We start from the raw sequence: 21,561 nt of genomic DNA on the forward strand, positions 1-21,561 counted from the left end.
TCTTCTTTCAAACAGCCCAAATATCTCCTCAACAGCCGCAGTTAGTCGCTAGTTCGCCAACCCTATCGGGTTTTGAACATTAGAGATTTCCATAGTTTTAATGACAAACGTTCTTCAAAGCTGCATTATAAACGTTAGCTCAATAGCTTCACAGCTAACCCATTCATCTGAGTCCATAAGAGAGCTTCTACTTCCTCCTCTCAGTGCTAAACGGAGCCTCGTCTCCACTTTATATATTCGCCATAATATCAGCCATACATACAAAGTCTTCTGTTGGTCAATTGCAGTTGTAAACTATACTAACGAAAGGGGGGATCGGTAAGGTAGCTGACCGCTCAAGAATATTCTGACCCGACCGCCATCTTTGCCGAGGTCAATGAGTGCGTCCGGAGCATGTCCGGAGCAGCACGGTCCGGACTCGGAGGATCGTGGTGTTCCGGGTCGCGCGTGCGCGCCAAATATCAGCTCCACTATCAATGGCTGCCTCCCACCATCGACATAAACAACACGGAACAGCTGTAAGTATAAACGGCATTAAATCCGCTCAAAGCTACTATTTACTGGTTAAGTCTTTATATTTCTCATGTGTGATTTTTACAGTAGCCTAAGTATCAAAACCTAACATTAAAGTAACAAGGCACACAAGAAACTGGTGTGATACAAATATGGGGACAAGAACAGGGACGTGTGGATTAGGGTCTCACGATATATGACGATAACCGTGAGTTAAAAAAAAAAAAAGTCTTAATATACAATATTTACCTACCTAGTCTACAGTAATTACCTTTCGTTCATAATTTTATTCATCTCTGTCTGGTTTGTCTTCAGCTTCACTGAGAGAGAAAATGGCTTCCAGATCAGAGGAGTATCTCTCCTGTCCTGTCTGCCATGACATCTTTAAAGATCCAGTCATCCTGTCGTGTAGCCACAGCATCTGTAAAGCCTGTCTGCAGAGATGGTGGAGAAGTCAACAAATACATGCCTGTCCAGTGTGTAGGGCTACATCTTCACAGAGTAAACCGCCTTGTAACTTGGTGTTGAAGAACATGTGTGAGGCTTTCTTACTGGAGAGAGATCAGAGAGCTTCAGCAGGATCTGAGCTTCTCTGCAGTCTGCACTCTGAGAAACTCAAGCTCTTCTGTCTGGACCATCAGCAGCCAGTGTGTCTCATCTGTCGAGATTCAGAAACACACACCGACCACAGATTCAGACCCATCGAGGAAGCTGCACGGCATCACAAGAAGGAACTTCAGGAGTCACTGAAGCCCTTACAGGAGAAACTGGAGCTCTTTAATGAAGTTAAACAAAACTGTGATCAAATAGCAGAACACATTAAGGTCCAGGCCCGACGCATAGAGAAGCAGATTAATGAGGAGTTTAAGAAGCTTCACCAGTTTCTACAAAAGGAAAAGGAGGCCAGGATCGCTGCACTGAGGGAGGAAGAGGAGCAGAAGAGTCAGATGATGAAGGAGAAGATTGAGGATCTGAGCAGAGAGATAGCAGCTCTATCAGGCACAATCAGAACTGTAGATGCTGGAGACCCTGTCTGCTTCCTGCATAACTATAAGGCTACAGTGGAAAGAGTCCAGCACACCCTTCTGGATGATCCACAGTTGCCGGTCTCAGGAGCTCTGATGGATGAGGCCAAACACCTGGGCAACCTGAGGTTCACAGTCTGGAACAAGATGAAGGAGATGGTCTCCTACACGCCTGTGATTCTGGACCAGAACACTGCTGACGCATGCCTCATGCTGTCTGAAGATCTGACCAGTGTAGCATTTGGAGATGGAGAGCATCTTCCTGAAAATCCAGAGAGGTTTTATGCCTGCTCTGTTCTCGGCTCTGGGAGCTTCAACTCAGGAACTCACAGCTGGGTTGTTGAGGTTGGAGACAGTGAAGCCTGGGAGGTAGGTGTGGCACCAGAATCTGTTGAGAGAAAGGGAGATCGTATAGAGTCTGGAGTATGGGTAATAAGGTTAATTGAGGGTGAATACAGCGCAGTCTCGGTAGCCGCTTATACTGATCTCTCAGTTGAGAAGAAGCCCCAGAAGGTCAGAGTGCATCTTGACTGGAACAGAGGAAGGCTGTCATTCTCTGATCCTGATACTAACACACACATACACACCTTCACACACACTTTCACTGACAGGCTGTTTCCATACATTTGTACTTCGGATGAATGTTCTCTGAATATTTTACCTGTGAAGGTCTCTGTAACAGTGGACCTGTTAGGGACATGTCCACCAACCAACATGTTGAGGACTTGAAGTGCTGGTGCTGAGCTGAAATAGGCAACTTTTTTCTTCTTATTTTGCCATATCTCAAAGTAGGCAAGTTCTACTTGTTAAAGTAATTTTCTCTATTTAGACTGCAGGTAACAATTCATCCTGTGTTCTTCGGTTCTTCATCTGAAGTGTTAAATTTATTTGATCTGACTTTATTCCAGATTTGTAGGTTCTCTACACTAGTGGTTCCCAACCTTGGGGTTGCCTGATTTTTTTTTACAATTTAAAACTACCAAAGTGGATTAAAGCCACATGTGAAACATTTGTTTGAGTTCTGAGACAGGATTCTGAGAATAAAGTCAGAATCCGGATACCTAAATATTGCCCAAGCCTTTACTAGGGTATTTTTGTATGTAACGGTATATACAGCCTATGAAAGCAAGTTCATTTAATGTGCTGTGGAAATGGCAATACATGGATATAGATGGTCTGAAATGTTCATTTATGCACAAACTCACTCATCTCATATTTTATAGATAAGACTACTGTGAATTGGTTTGTGATGGTTTGTCTTTTCTTTCTTTTTTTTTGGGGGGGGGGTCCCCAGTTTAGAGACGCATTATTTCAAGGTTTAATGACATTTTTGAGCAATAAAGTTTTGTTGATTGACCCTCATGTATTTCTCATTTGTCTTTCTTTTCCTCCTCAAAATGACTGCCCCGACTCACCACTGTGCAGCAGCTCTAATTATAATAGATGTTTACTTGAGTACCGTATATCTGCCTATAAGTGAAAAATATGTTTTGAACATGGGAGCATGTAATCGGTTTACAGTAGCTGTATTTAAAAAAACTACAAGGACTTCTATCAAGCATTTATCCTTTGTACAATTAGTATTTACATTAAAATTATAACAAACCAAAGGCATATAAGAAACTATCTGTTTCCTATTTCCGTACAGCAAATTCTATATTAATGTCCTATTCTTTTCCCTAAAGTCAATTCACACTGGGTGTAAGCAGTGTCCATTCTAGGCCTAGATAGAGTAACAATGGTCAATGTAAGGCCTCATGTGTGCCAGTAACAGAATCAGAACGATTGTCTGCCCAGAGGTACTCAAACTCCACAGATGATCGCACAGGCTCAACTTTATATTCTCTGGAGTTTAATAACCAGGCAATTCAGATCTCTGAGGAAGAAAATATGCTTCAGTAGTTCTCATTGCGAGAAGAGTGCATGTTTTTAGCATTGTCTGTCCTTTTTCAAATCACTTTCAATGTACAAACAGCAATACTTTTAACAGCAGGTTTACTATGGCTTCAAGCCAAATATAGAAAAGGTCAAAATGCAGGAGGACAGTAGTTAACACAACAACACAATATTAGTCACACCTTTCACCCTGTTTAAGCCAGCCAGGACAACAGGCGACACTCTTGAAAAAAATCAAGTTATAAGTGTACATTTGCATTTGGGGTGTAGATTTCTGGGTCACTTTTAATGTTAAGTGAATTCCTGTATTAGCAGGATACCAGCCAGCCAGAAACCTCACAACAAAAACGATCCAATCTCCATATTGGCATTTTCTACTGTCATGCTTTTAACCCGACACATCAGTACCACGGTCTTGTGAGAAATCTCTAGTCTTGTAAAAATGTAATTATGTGTAGCTGTGGAATATGTGCCTGTTCAACTGATTGTCAATGCATTGTGACACTTTCTCAACATGGTCAGTTTGATCTTGTGGTATGATTTGAGTAATATTGCACCTTTTCCCTTACATTTCAGCCCATATTGGTCCATTGCAGTCAGATCTATACATGCTTAAAAGAGGGACAAATATACATAATTTGAATGAACAAAACATAAATCGTTACCCCTTTCAGAACTAATTGATCAAAACCATATACAGAATTTACAAGTGGCAGATTTGTCTTCCTCTGAAGGCGTTGCTAATTGGATGGTGAGAGAGAGAGAGAGATAGACCTTAACCTAAGGAGGATTATCTATGAGCACATTCAATGCCTCATTTACAGCTTAGGGATAACCAGAGTAGCCGTATCCCAAATGTCCAAAATATATAATAACAAACATACAATATATGACACAATATAGCAGTTCCATTGGTACAATTCTGGTGATTTGCAAGATAAAACGACAAAAATACAATACTGTGCCAGGCAAAGACCTCTGAGTATTGGCTGCTGCAAATTAAGTAGGAGGGAATAAAACACTATGTCGCTAAAAATAATCTTAAAACACATTTTGTTCACCAAAATCAAGAAGTTTTAAAATATCTATATCATCTTAAATAAGAGTCATAACAATAAAGAGTGTATATCCTGAATGTGGCGGTGTTTCCCACCCAGAGTAAAGAAGACACTTGAAACTGGCCTCTCAATGAACCAGATAACAGATCTACACTATAATATAACATTATGTACAGGCCTTGGTAGGGCCATTCAAACTATACATGTACAATTACACAATCTAGTTTTCAGAGCAGTCCCATGTTTACACAGGACATTAGATTCACCTCTTTTCCATTCATATACAGCACACCATTCTATACCGTTTACTTTGGCACATAAACTGTAATAGTGTAATGTGATGAAAAGCTGGAGCCATAGTTAAAGGGTAATTTAGTTGTCTTTCTCCATGTAATATTCAGATGGCTCTTTGGCCCTGAGAAGAGTCTTAAAAAAACAACTGGAACTAGAATGTATGAATTGGTAATCGATGTGCAAACGCCAGCACAATTACGTCTATTTGTAAATGGTAATAATAGGAGCATAATGTACCATGCTTGATCATTCTTGACTGAATCACCAAACCATTGTTTTGACTTTGAAGTTGATTTTACCCCAAGTTGGGTCAAATTTCTCCATGTTTGCGTGGCAAAAACCAGAAAACAAAAACATTCAATCGGGTCCTGATTCTCAAGTCTGCTCTCAGGCTAGAATCTATCTGAATATCACATAAACAGGACTTGGCTTTTTAAAACAATTCACTTATCGACATGGTTAATGTATTTTGTCATTTCTGTGCTTGCAATGACCGCAGTAGTCACTAGTCAGTGACAGCGCAGCGGGCAACACAGCAGAGTAGCATCACCATGCTACTTGCTATTATATACAGCATGGGAGTGCTTATGTGTGGAACCAGCTCCAATCTAAAGCCCATTTCCGGAGGACAGATGCTAAGATGACACATTGATCTTGTATTCAAGACACTGATAAATATTTACTAAATATACAATAAGAAACAGTCTGGATTCCTACAATAGTAACTAGGTCTGCTTATGTTGTGTGTGCATGTTCCTACTTCACAAAGATGCTTCTTGAAATGCATTTAACCTTTGCGCGTTTTAAAATAAATAGTCATAACCTCTGTCCGTAGCTTTTCGTGTTGAATGTGGCTTAATATTGATGTTGGTTTTACAAAGAGTGGTTTGTAGCACCCATTGTTTTCATCGTGGGACTTTATCATCTGGTGCGAGACGACCGTTTTCCACTCTCGTTCCACGAGTCTTAATGTCATGTATCTCTTTCCTCGGCACTGGATCTTTAAGTCGCTCTCCCAGAGCTACTTCATGGTGTCTCTTCTGAACACTGGAACCTCACTTTGGGCTGAAAAGGCCCGGGTCGAGCTTGGTGCTGCTGCTGCGGCCCCAGCAGCTGGCTGTGATGCTCATGCTGCGCTGAGCCGGTCCTGGCCCGTGGCCCTGGCTGTGAGTACCGTCTGACTGGCTCTGCGTGCGCTCTGGCTTGCTGTGGATGCTGCCTGTAGGGGAGCTGGGCGCCGGCTGGGCGGAGATGGTGCGCAACAGATGGTTCCTCTTCCTCAGGAAGTCGCTGTTTGCGCCCAAGCCGAAGCTGCTTTTGCGTAGCACCATGCGGGTGCTGCTGGTCTTGGCTGGCCGAGAGCGCTGGTTATACTCCAGCTGGGACAAATGGGCTGCGTAGCCTTCTGTGATAAACTGTGGAGAGGACCAGAACAGACTGTCAACTGGACCGAAACAGAGCATTTTCACAGGGTCTTTTCACTCAGCGGATGAATTAAGTCAAACAGTAATTCAATTCAATTATGTGTTTGCAGATATACTTGAGCCTGCTTGAAATGTGTTATGAGTTAGAAGTTTGCACATTCATTTGAAAATAAAATATCTCTAATATCTCTAATAGAATAATACATATCTTTGCATATAATTGGTCAGATCTTCCTTATGTTGACATTGTCTTTTTTGTATTTTATGTTTTGACAAATGCCCATCTAGGGACAAACGTTGAAAATGCGCAATATGCTATCAATGTCATGATTTGTGACATCAGATGGTTTTCAGATGTTCTATGAATCTTTCTCTATTCAAATAAACATTGAATGAATAAAAAGCAAACTCTTTCCCCCTCATATGTACAAGAGAATTAAATGGTACCTGGCACTGATGCTGCATCTTCTTGGAGGGTCTTCCGACGATGTATATTTGGGAGGGAGAGAGGCCGATGGAGGTGTAGACGGAGATGTCTTTGGTTGAACCGTAGCCAGCAACAATCTTCATATTAGCCTGGAATCAGTAAAATAACAATGAACATTGCTTAGCACTGTGTATTTCTCACATTTGAGCTAAACATTCGTATCTCAGGTTTATTTTTTTCATAGTAATACCATGACGAGGGATGGCAATCGAGAAGGGGAATAGTTTAGAGCCGGTTCCAAATTATCCAATTACTCTGAATCTGCCTCTGAGGTTATATTATTAATTCATTTTATCGATGCCGGCATGTTTTTCTGACAGTTGTGCAATGCAAAAACTCATGAGTCATGATGTCAAACTGCATCAACACTGCTGCAAACTTGCAAGGAGCCATGGCGGAGAGGAAGAAACGGCCCAAAGCGTGGCTTCATTTCACGAAGAAAGATGACAACAGTGCTACTTGTAACATCTGTAAAATGATCATTTCAAGGGTGGAAACACCAGCAAATTATGTTGAAACATGTTATATCCTTTTAAGAAAGGAGCATTGTAATTTATTTTAACATGCTCAAATTTTATTAGACAGACATCCTACACTGTGTTCAGACTCAAGAGATAATGAAACAGCTGTATTGATGCTGAAGACCTGTGCAGGCCTACTTCTTTCCCCACACAAAAAGTTGATCAGAAATCGATAAGGGAATCGATAAAGAATCAGACCGATAAGCAGAGTCAAAATGGCATTGGTACCAGTATAGGTATCATATCGGTATCAATAAGATCTTATGAATTCCTGTCCCTAACCATGACAGCAGAATTATAATGAAGACACGGTTTTAATTAATTTTGAGAAGATCAACTCTACAGATAAAAAAAACTACCTACAGAACTGCACATAAACCCCCGACTCCTCCCCTCATCCCAGGCTCACCTCTGTCAGGGACTTGAGGAAGTTGGCCTTGTGTCTGAGTGGGTCGTGCACCAGGCCGTCGCAGAAGGAGACGATGCCATGAGGGAAGTTGTGCTGAGACAACCAAGCCACCACCCGCTGCTTCTGCATGTCCGGACGTCCCGTCACATAGATAATCAGATAACCTAAATCTTGCCAGTGCCTGAAATAAGAAAATAAAGGTATAACAACGTTATTCTTACTCAGTCGGATCAGCAGCAAAATAACAACCTGTAATCAGCAAATGTTTAGTATTTCTTACTTGAGAAATTCCTAAAATTGTCAAAAATATAATAGATACATTTTCAAAGTTTTTTTTAAGTGCCAAAACAATATTAAAATAATATTTGATTGGTACTCTAAGGCCTACAAAATAACCCTTCAGCCGGAGGCAGAACTTGCCGTCTTCGGCTGCTCGGAGTCTTCTCTCAACTTCCCTACAGCTGTGCAACAGTCTCTGACACTGTTGCCAAGAAACTCATCCTGAAGGAATGGAAGTCCCCCTCTTTTCAATTGTGGCTGACGGACATGACATCTGTTATATGGATGGATAGACTTAGGTTCCTGAGGTCCAACTCACTTAAAAAAAATCAGCCATCTGGGACCCATTTCTAGCCTACCTCGATGAGGTTAGGGGCGACGGATGACTCGCCTTGCTGGTCTCTCATGGACCCTTGCGTAGGATCCCATGCACAATATCTCTTACAAGCACATAAGCACCTTATGCGGCTGGGCGCAACACGGTGTAATATTGAATGTCGATAATATATGTATCCCTTTTTTTGTTTTCTTTTCCTGTGTCTGAGCCTGTTCGTCTTGTCGTCTTGTCGTCGTGTAAAAAAAAAAAAAAAAATCAACAAGAGCAGAGAGAATAAACATAATAGATTATAAAAAAAAATAAGAAAATCAAATCACAAAATTAACAGAAAATAGCATATCATGTGACACTTATCACATCAGTACAAATTATGTCGATTTTAGCAAGACAAAGAATCGAGCTATTCTACAGCAGCAGCACAAAACCCAGACGTGTTTGGGCACAGACAGACTTACAGACACAGGAGTCAAGCAATGTTCCCAACAGCAAAGTTCTATGTAAATAGTGTCTAGGCGAGGGTAAGAGAAAAAGACTGTCGAACCCAAGCCAATGGTGCTGAGGTCGGTCATATGATCGTGAGAATAAGTAGGGTTTGAGTCTAGATTTGAAGCTTTCAAAATAATTCGCTTCCCTGACTGTAAGAGGTAGCTGGTTAGCCTGGTTTCCAGAGATAGAGAGCTCGGTAGGAGAGCGCTCTACTGCCTGCCGATTTCTTTCTTGACTCTAGAAACAGTAAGGTAGCCAGCATCATGCGATCAGAGGGCACGAGGGGGAATATAATGGGTGATGAGGTCAGATAGATATTACGGTGCAAGCCCATGATCGATGATAATCCATATGATGATAATAACTACTGTAATGGCTTCAGCACTAACGAGAGCCTGGACATAAATCCTCATGGCAGATACAGTATGGTTCAACTTAAACTGCTACCTGACTACATCCACGGCTCCAGCCCGCACTTTGGGGTCGCTGCCCATGATGGACACGCTGGCAGCAAATGAGCCATCTATGCTGAAAACCACAAACTCAGTTCCACGGGGCAGAACTGTCAAGTAGCTGTCTGCAAACGTGTGGTCTCCCCTGGGCAATCAAAAGAAAGACACAGAGAGAGGCAGACAGACAGGTCATTACAGAGGGAGACTGAAATCATTTTCTTTTTTCTTAGCAGTCACCTTGAAGCCTCTCAGACGCAATGTTCTTTGTACTTGATTAAAATCATCTACAGTGTACCAAAGTAAACTACAACAAGAATAGATTATTATGTTTCCTGGAAGTGCGTTCATTTCAAGCAATCCTAAAGACAAAAAGGCCCTTAACAAAAATAAAACTGCACAATGAATCGTAAAGTAAACCAGCACACATTGTTAGGAATGAAACATCCAAGGCACTCTTCTTTGAAGAACTTTTAAAAGCATTTACTGCCTTTAAAGCACTGGCCTTAATCAGGGAGCTTCAAACAATTCAGATTCAAAATAGTTTCGAACATGAACATCTTTTTTTTAAAGGGTTTTTTTTTTAACACTTTGCACCATTTTTGTAGCCCTCTGTTTTTCTTCTTTGCTCCAGAGTGACACATTGTTAGGAGTTTATGTCAAATTAATCTCACCTGACAACCATTTTAACTGGGTAGACTCCGATGCCCAGGCGCTTGCTCTCTGGGATAACAGAAGACACACGGCCGCTACTGTTGGTCACCTCTGTGTCAAAGTACACCCACTCTCCTGACGGAGGCTGGGTCATGATGTGCAGGTCAACCTGCACAGGAGTGGAAAACGAAGCAGAACCATTTAATATTGAATACACATCCATAACGCAATTATGGTCAGGTGGTGTTACTGTTGTTGTGCTGATGACGAAAGAGAGTGCACCTTCTCCCCGGTCAGGGTGACCATGTCCAGAGGGCCGTACATGAAGCGGCCGGTCACAAACTGCTGGCAGTCTTCGGTGAACACGGCGTCATTAACGCGATGGTTGGCTGTCACATTCTACCAAAGCAGCACAAACAGACAGACAGATACACGATGAAATGCAGTTTCTGTCCATCTCACCTGACAAAACAAAACTCCAGTAATTGACGTTGAAACAGTTTTCTTTTTTCCTTAAGATTATTTTGTTCAGCCATTTCTGCTTTATTTGATAGTTGATAGCAGGGATGGGACGATAATGCTTATCTCATGATGATACATTTTGATACACGATATGGGCTTCACGATGTGATTATTACAATTTTGTTAATTTCCGAGCCACAAATCTTATTCTAGTAATAGCAATGGATTGCTAGGATGTAAACAACTAAAAAAAAAATGCCATTACAAAGTGCAAATAATAATCTCAATGGAGATCTTGTGAAATTATGATCAGTCTCATTTGTGATTACTACAGCAGAATAAAATGTAGCTAATATTACCATTAATCTTTCTGCCCCACGATACGTATTGTCCCATTTTTGTTTTTGTGATATATTGAATTGCGATATGTCGTTCCACCCCTAGTTGATGGTGGAGAGGGGCAGGAAAGCACAGAGACAGGGAGGAGGATGACATGTGACAAAGCTCTTAGGCCAGATTTGAACCCAGCCCTCGGAAAATTGTCTCTTTCAAAACCGTTTGGAGCTCCGATCCCTACCCTGATCTTCACATGGGTCCTCTTCCGGAGCCACTTCTCTCGAGGTTTGGACGGGGTGAACTCCGACACCTCTTTTCCGTCTAGTTCGAGGATGCTGGAGTTTTCGTGCCTCATGACCTACATGGGAGACATTTCGTACGTCTGGGTCTGGCAGTCTGCGAGTCACATAATAAACCAAAGACCGTGATAGCGGCTTGACGTGATGCTGTTGACCTACCTGTCTCAGGAGAAAAGACACAACATCGGTGGACTCCCAGTACGACGCGTGGAAGAGGTGTGGCAGAGCCACAGTGGGGAAATTAGTCAGAGCATCGGGGCAGTACAGCGCAAAGTCCATCCGCTTGGTTCCCCACCAACGTGCTGCAACTGCCATTTTGGGATAGAGGGCACACAGGTTAAGAAGCAAACTGTGACGGGCCGGTGTGAGGTGCACGGGCCTGGTGTGAGGTGCACGGGCCCAGGGGGCAGAGGAGCAGCACAGCCTTTGAAACTAAAACCGCCTCAACATGAAGTGTTGACTCCTAGAACCACAATCAGCAGCGATCCCAGCACTTCCTCAGCTGCAGGGAAGCAAGGCAGAAGTTGATAATTGTTAATCACCAGCGGCACCAAGCACTGAAATACATGAATAGAGGGAGAGAGAAAAAAGAGGGTTATTGTTAGACTGTGACAAAGAACTGCGATTCATTATTAAATAGGAACAATTGAGCGTGGTTAATTGGATTAGTATGGGCGTGAAAAAAAAAGAAAAGATATGGAACGATCAAATTAATTCTTCAGCCACGTTCATTAATGATTATGTCAGGCCCATGCAGTTAGAGAGAGAGGACAGGTTGTAGATAGTGCCTGGATATTATACATTATCTCACACCAATGGAAGTGAATGCCTCAAACCCTTCAGTACTCGAAAGAATGGAGGGACCCATCACAGAAGACAAGAAGGAAGAGGGGGAAGCAGATGATTTTTGTAAAGGAGCAGCACTGAAGATGTGGATTGTGATATTGTGTACAAAGGGAGGGTGGACAGAGAGAGCTGTAGCCTCAGGCCGACTTAATCTCCTCCCTGAGAAGAGTACCTTGCTCCACTTCAGCCTGGGAGTCCAATGAGACCAGGTCAGATATAGCAGAGTGCAGGCCAGCGTACAGGGGACTCTCAAACCGGCCAGAGAGACTCAGACCTTCACTAGACTCTGCTTCGCTCTCCAGCTCTGCCACTAGATCTGGCTCTGGAGATCCTGGGACCACCAGATCTGCCTCTGGAGATCCTGGGACCACTAGATCTGCCTCTGGAGATCCTGGGATCTGGCCGGTCTCTGCTTTTCTACGGGACTTAGGAGGACTGTTTTGTGACGATAGGGCGAGTTGGGACAAAAGAGTCGACTTTTCGGATGGGTTAATTTGGCATGATTGCGCTACGGGAAAGAAAACAAAGAGAAAGAAACCACATGAAAATAATGGATGCATGATGATGGCACAGAGGTGTGTATGACAGTTTGACAATAATGCTGTGATGTTTGGTGTCAGTGCCTTGAACAGAAAGAAAACTGTTGATCCAGTGTCCGTACAGGGTGAATGCCAGAGCTGAAAAAGATCCGTTAGTAGTTATACATTTGTGCCCTCAACTTCTTTGATGTCACAGTCTCAAAATCAGAACGTTTTCATAATCATGTCAGCTTATCCTCCAGGACTGTAGGTAGCAGCTCAGTGCAGATAAGGTTAATATGACGTATAAATGCTCCTAGTAACAAAAGTGACAGAGCGAGGGGAAAGGGGTGACTTTGGAAGACAATCTCACATCAAACAAAAACAGAGAGCTGGTCATCTCAGTGGACATTGCAATAGGAAGCAGACAATGCAGGAATGGCTCAGTGAAGCAGGTGTCCAGTACATGCATTGCACCATTGGATAAATGCAGCACTCATTCTTTGCATTTACATTTAGACACAGTGGGTAAGAGTGAAGAAGACAGACAGTGACAAGTGGCGCTAAGCTCGCTCTTCTTCAGGACAATCTCTCGGGACTCTGAATTTCAATAGGTGGTCAACAAAACACTGTGCGTGATCTCTTTGCGAGGTGACCTTCTCCCTACAGTTCAGGTGTTACATCTGGCTAAGCAGAGCTAGTAAGTTGGGTATGGAGGTCTAACCTGGCTGACCAGATTGCTCCAGCTAGAGAGTGCAGGGTGTGTGTAGAGTCAGAGCAGCAGGGTTGAGTGAGAGAGAGAGAGAGAGAGAGAGAGAGAAGATGAGGGAGGAGAGGAAGTGCAATAAAAAGAGAAACAAGACTGGAAGAGAGAGAGTGGATGGAAGAAAATAAAACCGGTGTGTGTGTGTGTGTGTGTGTGTGTGTGTGTGTGTGTGTGCGTGCGCGTGTGCGTGTGTGTGAGAAAGAAGGAGAGATAGAGAGAGATTTGTTGGGATGGAGAGCACTTACTGTTGGCTATGTTGGTGGCAGTGTAACTGTCTGCCATTCCTGAGACCTGGCTGGCAATGCTGACCTCACTGGCCCTCCGTAGGGCCCGGCAGTGGGGGCCCGTTACGGGGGAGGAGGGGTACGAACTGTCCATGAAGACACCACCATGAGACTGAACAACATCCGCTATTGAGCCGAAACAAGGAGATCCCATTAGACATAGAGACACACACAGGCAAGGGGGAACTGACAACGATGAGGGGAAGGGAGACGTTAGGGTGGCAATGTGACGGCAGTGCACCATGGATTCAGAGGACATGTGAAAGCACGAGCTCGCCACATGGAGGCCAAAGTCTGACTTCTGAAACGGATTGAAAACACCCGGATTGAAAAATCACAAATGTCATCAACATAGAGTCACGCTATGTCCATTTGTGAGTATCTCTCAAGAGGTTAGGCATTATCTCATAGCAAGGGAATAGCCTGTAATAGCTCTTTGATTTAACGTACGTGATGAAAATAGTGCTGGAGATGTTATAATAATCAGATGACCTCTGACCATCATCACAAGGGGAAACAGGAGGTCATATTCAGGATGTATTCAGGGTTCCAAGCTCTCTGCACATTCAACATAACAAGCAGCACAATCGCTACATCAAAGCCTGCCTTTTAAATTCAGACAATGTAGCATTGTCTTGTGTTGACATCAATCATCTGTCCAGCTCTCGTCAGACATTATGGAAATGATGCAGACACACTGAAACCCTGCCTACAAGACACAGCACAAACACAAATGCTAGCGTCCTCCAAACACATGGGTAAGTGATGGCAACAGCAAAATGCAACACCCCCCCAACAACAACAACAACAACAACAACAACAACAACAGATGCTTGTAGGATTCTCCAAAGTATTTCCATGACATGTTGTGATGATTTGTGATTACTTGATTTGTTCACCCCCCTGATGCTATGTTTCTTTTGATCTTGTATTAATTTCTTTTAATGCAAGTTAATGGAACTGCACTCGCCTCACCCACTGCTGCTGCATCGTATTTCTGCAGTGTTCTATGTTTTGTTATTAACAATTTGTTTTTAATTACATATGGGGACCACAATGGAAATAAGCCTTTATTGGCTTTATTGTGTTTTTATCCTCGGTGATTTCCTGTGATGTTTGTTTTTTAACTTATGTTTGATATTTGGTGCTTGTCCACTTCTCTTTGTTCTTTTTATCTTATCACCAAATAAATTCATTCATTCATTCATTCATTGTATTTCTGATCAGAAATACTTAAGGATCTCAGAATGAGGGCAGGAAATTTAAACCAGCTATGCCCGGCAATTAGATAAAAGACTTGATACTGCAGAAGGAGGCTGGATTCAACTGTATATGTAGACCTTTTTCACAGCAGCCATTTTGACGTGTCAAAGCAGGGTAAACACAGGCGTAACCAAAAGCATTCATCAGGGCCCTGGCACCGGGAACACCTCAATGGAATGGAACCATCATTAATGTTATTGGTTACACCTGTGTTTACCCTGCTTGGCTGCTGTGAAAAGGGTCTAGTCTAAGTTTGTGAAACAAACAACAGCAATGGGAATACTCTGAAAAAGACGCGTAACTGATTAGGTATAAATCTTGGATGTAACAGAAGGGAGGATGGAACAAACAGAAAAGAGAAACACACACACACACACACACACACACACACTGAATGGGGCTGGGACAGATGCAGGTGAATGGGAGAGGCTACACACACTCCATAGTGGCGGGTGTGGCTTTGAGGAAGCCCTCCTGCCAGTTTAGCACAGGCACAGGGATGCAGGTCTCGCTGATCGTCTCCTGACAGCGGAGGGACAGGGGAGGCCCACTATCGAGTAGGAGCTGAGCGTTGCTCTGGACTGTCTCCACTGGAGAGGGGGTTGGAGGGGCAGAAGGCACAGGGGTAGAGGTCAGGGGGGTTGGAGGGGCAGAAGGCACAGGGGTAGAGGTCAGGGGGGTTGGAGAGGGGGTTGGAGGGGCAGAAGACACAGGGGTAGAGGTCAGGGGGTTTGGAGAGGAGGTTGGAGGGGCAGAAGGCACAGGGGCAGAGGTCAGGGGGTTTAGAGAGGGGGTTGGAGGGGCAGAAGGCACAGGGGCACAGGGGTAGAGGTCAGGGGGTTTAGAGAGGGGGTTGGAGGGGCAGAAGGCACAGGGGTAGAGGTCAGGGGGGTTGGAGGGGCAGAAGGCACAGGGGTAGAGGTCAGGGGGGTTGGAGAGGGGGTTGGAGGGGCAGAAGGCATAGGGGTAGAGGTCAGGGGGTTTGGAGAAGGAGTTGGAGGGGCAGAAGGCATAGGGGTAGAGGTCAGGGGGTTTGGAGAAGGAGTTGGAGGGGCAGAAGGCATAGGGGTAGAGGTCAGGGGGTTTGGAGAAGGAGTTGGAGGGGCAGAAGGCACAGGGGTAGAGGTCAGGGGGTTTGGAGAAGGAGTTGGAGGGGCAGAAGGCACAGGGGTAGAGGTCAGGGGGTTTAGAGAGGGGGTTGGAGGGGCAGAAGACACAGGGGTAGAGGTCAGGGGGGTTGGAGAGGGTGTTGGAGGGGCAGAAGGCACAGGGGTAGAGGTCAGGGGGTTTAGAGAGGGGGTTGGAGGGGCAGAAGGCACAGGGGTAGAGGTCAGAGGTCAGGTGGTTTGGGAGACAGGGGGCCAGGTTTGCAGATATGGGGACAGGAGGCCAGGAGAGGAAGAAAGAAGGAAAACACAAAAACATATGAAGTAATAACAAGAACGACTGAATATGAGAGAATAGAGCAGAGTCAAGCCCTTGGTCAACCCCACTTCTTCAGTTAAAATACACAAGCTGTTGATAAACCTCTAGTTAAAATAGAGGTGTATCAGAACATTCTAGGATTTTAATTCTGACATCCACTAGCCACATCTTTTTCTCTACCTTAACTGATTAACAAACCGGATTTTGTCAATTAAAACTTCATCAATATTTAAAATTGGTGAATTAGTTACACTCTGTGGGGATATTCAGTGACAGCTCATTTGATGAAAACTTGCACTTTTAGGAATCTCATCAAAACCATGGCCTGCAACTCCATAGTTGTACAGTTCATTAATGCTCCTGTTTATCTTTCATGTGCCCATAATGGGACCCTGATTCAGCCATTTCAACCTCAGGAAGAAAAAGGAAAAATTCTATCTTCAAGGTAGTGCACTGAATAATTTTCGATGTATTTTCCTTGGTAAAACATATAGAGTGTAAAAAGGATAGGCTGAAGCTCTAAGGGCAATGTACACCAGATGCTTTACGGCTGCGTTGCGGATCCGGCAAAACTGACGGATCGACTCTCGCCCATGTTAATTGATGGGCGATAGATGCGGTACGGAAAATTACGCACCTGTTCTATTTTTGTCGGATCCCGCATGCGTCTGACAGATTACATGAGTGTGGGTCTGTTCGCAGCCGTACCGGAGCCGTACCGCATCTGTTCCGGAGGCGGTGTACATTAGCCCTTACTCTCCACTATAATGACCAGTCCAAACAGAACCCACCAGCAGGACTATGACCACATGTAGATGAATAAATTGCTTCACAAGAGACTTTGAAGCACCAACAGCAGAAAAATGTCTCATTTTTCGAGAATGCTTTTCTGTGTGTGAAGGAAACTCCCACAGCACCGATAAGTGGTGGCACACGTTGTCTATGGCATGCATCCACAAGAAACAGAGTGAATTGGAAGCAGATGTTTCTTGCGATCACAAGTTACCACGATGAATTCAACAGTAATTTCAACCCATGGATTTTGCATTTGTGTCTGTGCATGTGAATCCGAGTCCGGAATATATGAACCATTGTACTTCGTAGCTCATGATTGGATATTTACTGATTTGGTATGAATGACATGTATCTACGACGTCATCAGAGCAGTGGGCTCACCCAATAGAGCCGAGTTGCCGTCTCCCAGGGGAAAGCGTTGGTAGCGCGGCACATTGAAAGGAGGCAGGAGGTGAAACTTCCTCTCCAGGAGGGGTTCCAGGCGAGAGGCGGAGGGATCGGCTGGGTGGAACAGGTTGTAGACCTGTTGGCAGGCTGGTCGCAGCTGGGCCACTAGGGGGAGGAAGAGAGCCAGAGACCATGATAGAGGGAGGGGCAGCCAGAACTGCCTTTCTATTCCTGACTCATACTCAATTGATTTATACTTTTAAATGATCCCTCACTGATGCCTACACGGCCGACTCTCTGGCCCCTGACATTCAAAATCACCTGACGTTTATTTGTACAAATTTATACACAAGCTGAAAGTATTGTTATTGTTATCTAGATGAGTCGTTTTTGAGAACTAGGGCCATCTCTACCTGAGGCAAAATGATTCTTCCATAATATAAGATATTTGCTATAGCCTTAACGCCCTAAAGAGATTTTACTTTTCCTCTGGCTTACCATCCAGCACGGGAATGACGGTCTTCCTCAAGGCGAGTACCAGGCCTAGGGGAGAGCCGAAGAGGAAGAAGTCGGACACCTCAAAGTCAAACTTTCCCAGGGCGCCTCCGTCCTGCATGGTACTGCTGCTGGACCGGCGCGAGGTTGGGTCGTTCCGCAAGACACTGGAGTGTAAGCTGAAAGGACAGCACAAAGTCATCTCCTCATGGTCAACTAAAAATAAACAGACTAGGTCAAAACCTACTATACGGCTGGACCGTGTTCCGGCCCACCAATGGTGTAGCTTCATCACTCACTCACTCACTCAGTCAGTCAGTCAGTCATTCAGTCAGTGACAGACATCACGTTTAGGAATTCCGTACCAGTAACGGTGCTTATCTCGCGATTCGATATTCGATATGGGGTTCACGATTTGATACGACGACGATACGATGTAATGAAAAAAAAACAATGACAACAAAGTACGACTGTGCCAAATTATGTTTCTTTTTGAAGCCACAAATCTTTCTAACAATGGCACAGGCTTGTTGGAATACAAACAACAATTTCAAAATGCCATTGCAAAAGATTCCGAAGAGGAGATAAGTAGGGGGAAGAGGGACAATCATTTGAGTGGGAACCGATTGGGTTTTACAGAATGTAGGGAAACAGTGGATGGATAAATCCAGGAGGCAGTAATACAACAGAAAGGATGCCAACTGCCATAAAACACCACCAAAGAAGAAGAAGAATCCCATTGCAAAGTGCAAATAATATAATGTCAACGAAGGGCTTGTGACATTGTGATGGGCAAGCCGTCTCATTTGTGATTACCACAGCAGAATAAAATGCAGGTAATATCACAATACACCTTTCTACCCTACAATGCATGATGTCACATTTTTGTATTGTGATATAGTGAATTTCGATATATCTGGTCCCATCCCTAATATTCAGTCATATCAGTGTAACGATGTTTAAACACATGTGCCTGTGACTAAACACACACCTGGACAGGAAGGCCTGATGTTGTTTTATAGTGTCCAGTTCGTAGGTAGAGGAGTCGCTCCTCTTGCGCGGCAGCTGCCTCTTGGTCTCGTGGTCGCCGGTGCTGGAGCGAGGGATGTCGATGTTACTGCGGCTGAGGTGGCGGCTGCCCTCCAGGGTGGGAGAGGATGATCCGTGCCCGCTGTTGATGATGCTGCCCGGAGAGAGAAGATCCTGGTCCTGCAGAGAGGATGGGGGAACATTTGAGAAAGGCGTGGCGTGGTTTTACTCTCAAGCAAATCAAGGGTGTCACAGTTGGGCATGGCAAGGTATGGGAATGAGTGAGTCCTAATATGAACTTTTTATCGTTATAATGGGGAGTCAAAACCAAGCACAAATTGCAGGAAATGTATTTCCAAATAATCGTTTCTGATGCAGGACTGATATTTTGGGCTCATGAGAGTAGGATCTTTATTGAGCGGTTAGGACCTACATACTTTTGTCATGTATATTCATAACACTTGATGTTTTGTCTCTTACCTGGACACTCACAACGCTGCCTCTGCGGCTGCTGTTCGGACTTTCATTCACTGTCTGGTTGCTGCTGCACAGAGCATCAAACCCGAGGATTCCTCCCACACAGTCCCCGATGAGGCATACCTGCAGAGGTCAAGGGTCAAGAAATAATGAACGCTGTTAGTTTATTAAGTGATAATAATGTCAATGACAACAACGTATTGTATAATGTCATACCCCAAAAACTAGGCAAAAGCCAATCAAAAAGTGGTGTTGGGCATTAGGGAGGGGACGATATACTTCTCACAAGATACGCGATATGGGCTTCACACCACAATACGATGCAATAAATAAAAGTTCAATGAAAAAGTATGAATGCGCAGAATTCAGTTTATTTCTGAGACACAAATCTTTCAAGAAATGGCTTTGGCTAGAATGTAAACATCAATTTAAGAATTGACATTACAAAGTGCAGATAACATAATTTTGATGGAAAGATTGTGCAATTGTGACAGGAAAGCAGTCTTGTTTGTGATTACTACAGTAAAATAAAATAGCTAATATCATTAATATCATAATATCATTTATCTGCCCCATGATATGTATCATCCCATTTTTGTATTGCAATATATTGAATTTCTATAATTCAATATTATATTGAATATTGTCCCATCCCTTCCAACAGTACCGATACTTTATCTTTATTGTTTATTGAAGCAGGGACAGTACACAATAAATATATTGCACCAGAGATAGCTAAAAGCTCATTTGCATCTGTAGTCCCTAACTTAACAGGGCAACAACTAACCTGGCCAGAGAAGGTTGCTCCGCCCAGAGACTTGATGAATTCGTTGTACACCTGGTTGGCTCTGATGATGACGGTGGCCACGCCCTCCTGGTACTGCGGAGCGGAGGTGGCCAGGAGCGGCAGAGCTGCAAGGGGGATGTGGTCCTGGCTGCTGGACAGACAGCCCTCATCATAGCTGTATGGGTTCAGGCTGCAGCCAAAGACACACACGAAGAGAAGTGAACTCATCGACATGTTTTAAAGATGATTGTGCATTTCTTTTAGAGTTGTAGGTGTACAGGAAGAGCAGGGGATACTCTTGACAAATGGCCATGAGCTGCACCTCCTGGACCTACTCAGAGCCATGTATATAGAAGAGTGGCGACATCTCCATTCACTCCAATAGACCAGTTTTTTACTCTCAAGAGTTCCAGGAAGTAAGGTTCTGGATTAAGCAGCTCTGTTGTGTTGCAGCAAAATGGACAGTTTGTGTTGTACTTTGAAAGTTTTTTTTTAAGAATCAAATTGTACATTATCAGCTTTATTTTAGCATTCAAAAGTAGCGCGAGACCCTTTCCTGGCTGTTCATTGGCTAATGAGTCACGCATTTTGGACCTCTGCTAACGCCACTCTCTTGCTAGATTGCTCGTCTGGACCTACTCAATCACAAGCAAACAGCAGTCACAGTCAAGTAAGTCAGTGATTCCAAAACTCCCTAGGGGTATTTGAGCAGCTTGCAGGGGGTACGTGGAAAGACTGGGGACTACAATTTATTTCCAAAATTATAACGGGGGGAAAAAATCCAAGTCATTTCATAAGCCCCATTGTTAAAATGGTATGTGCACACTGCAACTACTTCCCCCTCGGCAGGTGTCAACTGTTACACTACTCTGTGAAGGTCACATTCATGCATGTCAAAACTGTGCGCAAACCAACTACGTAGCAAACATGGATAAATGGCTCAAAAACATCCAGTTGCTGGTATCAAAAGGAAATAAGAGGCCAAGGTCACACACCAGTTCAGTGAAAAATAGACTGTATGTCTTGTCTGAGTTTAATGGAATACATTTAGGAGAATCATCAACAGGCATGAGTGAAGGGGTACTATTGGCATGGCAAAACAGCTCAAGGGGTACATGAGACAAAAAGCTTGGGAACCACTGAAATAAGTGACCAGGACGTTTTGAACATTATCAACGATGCCTGGCCCTGGATCGGTTCCGGTGTCCTTCTGAGAAGATGTGTGCGTGTCCTTACTTGGACACCAGGGAGAAGGTGTCCTTCTGAGAAGATGTGTGCGTGTCCTTACTTGGACACCAGGGAGAAGGCCTCGGTGCAGATGGCCGGGCAGGGCACCAGGCGGATGGCGATGCGTCCCAGAGCAGTGGGGTAGTGAACGCGCATGACTGTCTCAAATGCGGTACTGATGGTGTTAACGTCCGCCTGCTTGCTGTTCTGGTCCCCTCCGCCCGTGTCCAGGATGTTCCCGCCATGGAGAACCAAGAGCAGCACGTGGATTTTGGAAGGCTGTAAACACTGCTGGGAGGAGCTATCCTGAGAAGGGAAAATGAAGGAGCGGAC

At 44.1% G+C, this 21,561-nt stretch overlaps 2 protein-coding genes across 5 annotated transcripts in view; one reads left to right on the forward strand and one right to left on the reverse strand.

Annotated features, from left to right (window-relative positions):
• Nucleotides 1-845: 845 nt before the first annotated feature.
• On the forward strand, nucleotides 846-2,267 carry LOC310784357 (nuclear factor 7, brain-like; the record flags this gene model as incomplete). The annotated part of the gene is made up of 1 exon (XM_083645371.1): nucleotides 846-2,267. One exon carries the CDS (start codon nucleotides 846-848, stop codon nucleotides 2,265-2,267), a length of 1,422 nt encoding a protein of 473 aa, XP_083501497.1.
• A 1,103-nt stretch (nucleotides 2,268-3,370) lies between these two features.
• LOC310784232 (membrane-associated phosphatidylinositol transfer protein 2-like) overlaps nucleotides 3,371-21,561 on the reverse strand; it is a 64,726-nt gene continuing 46,535 nt past the window's right edge. The window contains exons 10-26 of one of the 4 annotated variants that reach the window (XM_083645249.1): nucleotides 21,290-21,534; nucleotides 20,002-20,191; nucleotides 19,218-19,337; nucleotides 18,700-18,917; nucleotides 17,712-17,887; nucleotides 17,208-17,378; nucleotides 15,044-15,196; nucleotides 13,305-13,469; nucleotides 11,948-12,283; nucleotides 11,089-11,237; nucleotides 10,872-10,988; nucleotides 10,115-10,231; nucleotides 9,853-10,001; nucleotides 9,177-9,326; nucleotides 7,628-7,808; nucleotides 6,658-6,786; nucleotides 3,371-6,201 (exon numbers count right to left, since the gene is read on the reverse strand). In XM_083645249.1, the coding sequence (XP_083501375.1) occupies nucleotides 5,842-6,201; nucleotides 6,658-6,786; nucleotides 7,628-7,808; nucleotides 9,177-9,326; nucleotides 9,853-10,001; nucleotides 10,115-10,231; nucleotides 10,872-10,988; nucleotides 11,089-11,237; nucleotides 11,948-12,283; nucleotides 13,305-13,469; nucleotides 15,044-15,196; nucleotides 17,208-17,378; nucleotides 17,712-17,887; nucleotides 18,700-18,917; nucleotides 19,218-19,337; nucleotides 20,002-20,191; nucleotides 21,290-21,534 (3,126 nt within the window). In that variant the 3' untranslated portion in view covers nucleotides 3,371-5,841. The remainder of the gene's footprint in view (nucleotides 6,202-6,657; nucleotides 6,787-7,627; nucleotides 7,809-9,176; nucleotides 9,327-9,852; nucleotides 10,002-10,114; nucleotides 10,232-10,871; nucleotides 10,989-11,088; nucleotides 11,238-11,947; nucleotides 12,284-13,304; nucleotides 13,470-15,043; nucleotides 15,197-17,207; nucleotides 17,379-17,711; nucleotides 17,888-18,699; nucleotides 18,918-19,217; nucleotides 19,338-20,001; nucleotides 20,192-21,289; nucleotides 21,535-21,561) is intronic. The other 3 variants (XM_083645250.1, XM_083645251.1, XM_083645252.1) reach the window with 3 other exon arrangements.

Source organism: Poromitra crassiceps, assembly GCF_964638095.1.
Source record: "Poromitra crassiceps genome assembly, chromosome: 10".
Classification (NCBI taxonomy): domain Eukaryota; kingdom Metazoa; phylum Chordata; class Actinopteri; order Beryciformes; family Melamphaidae; genus Poromitra; species Poromitra crassiceps.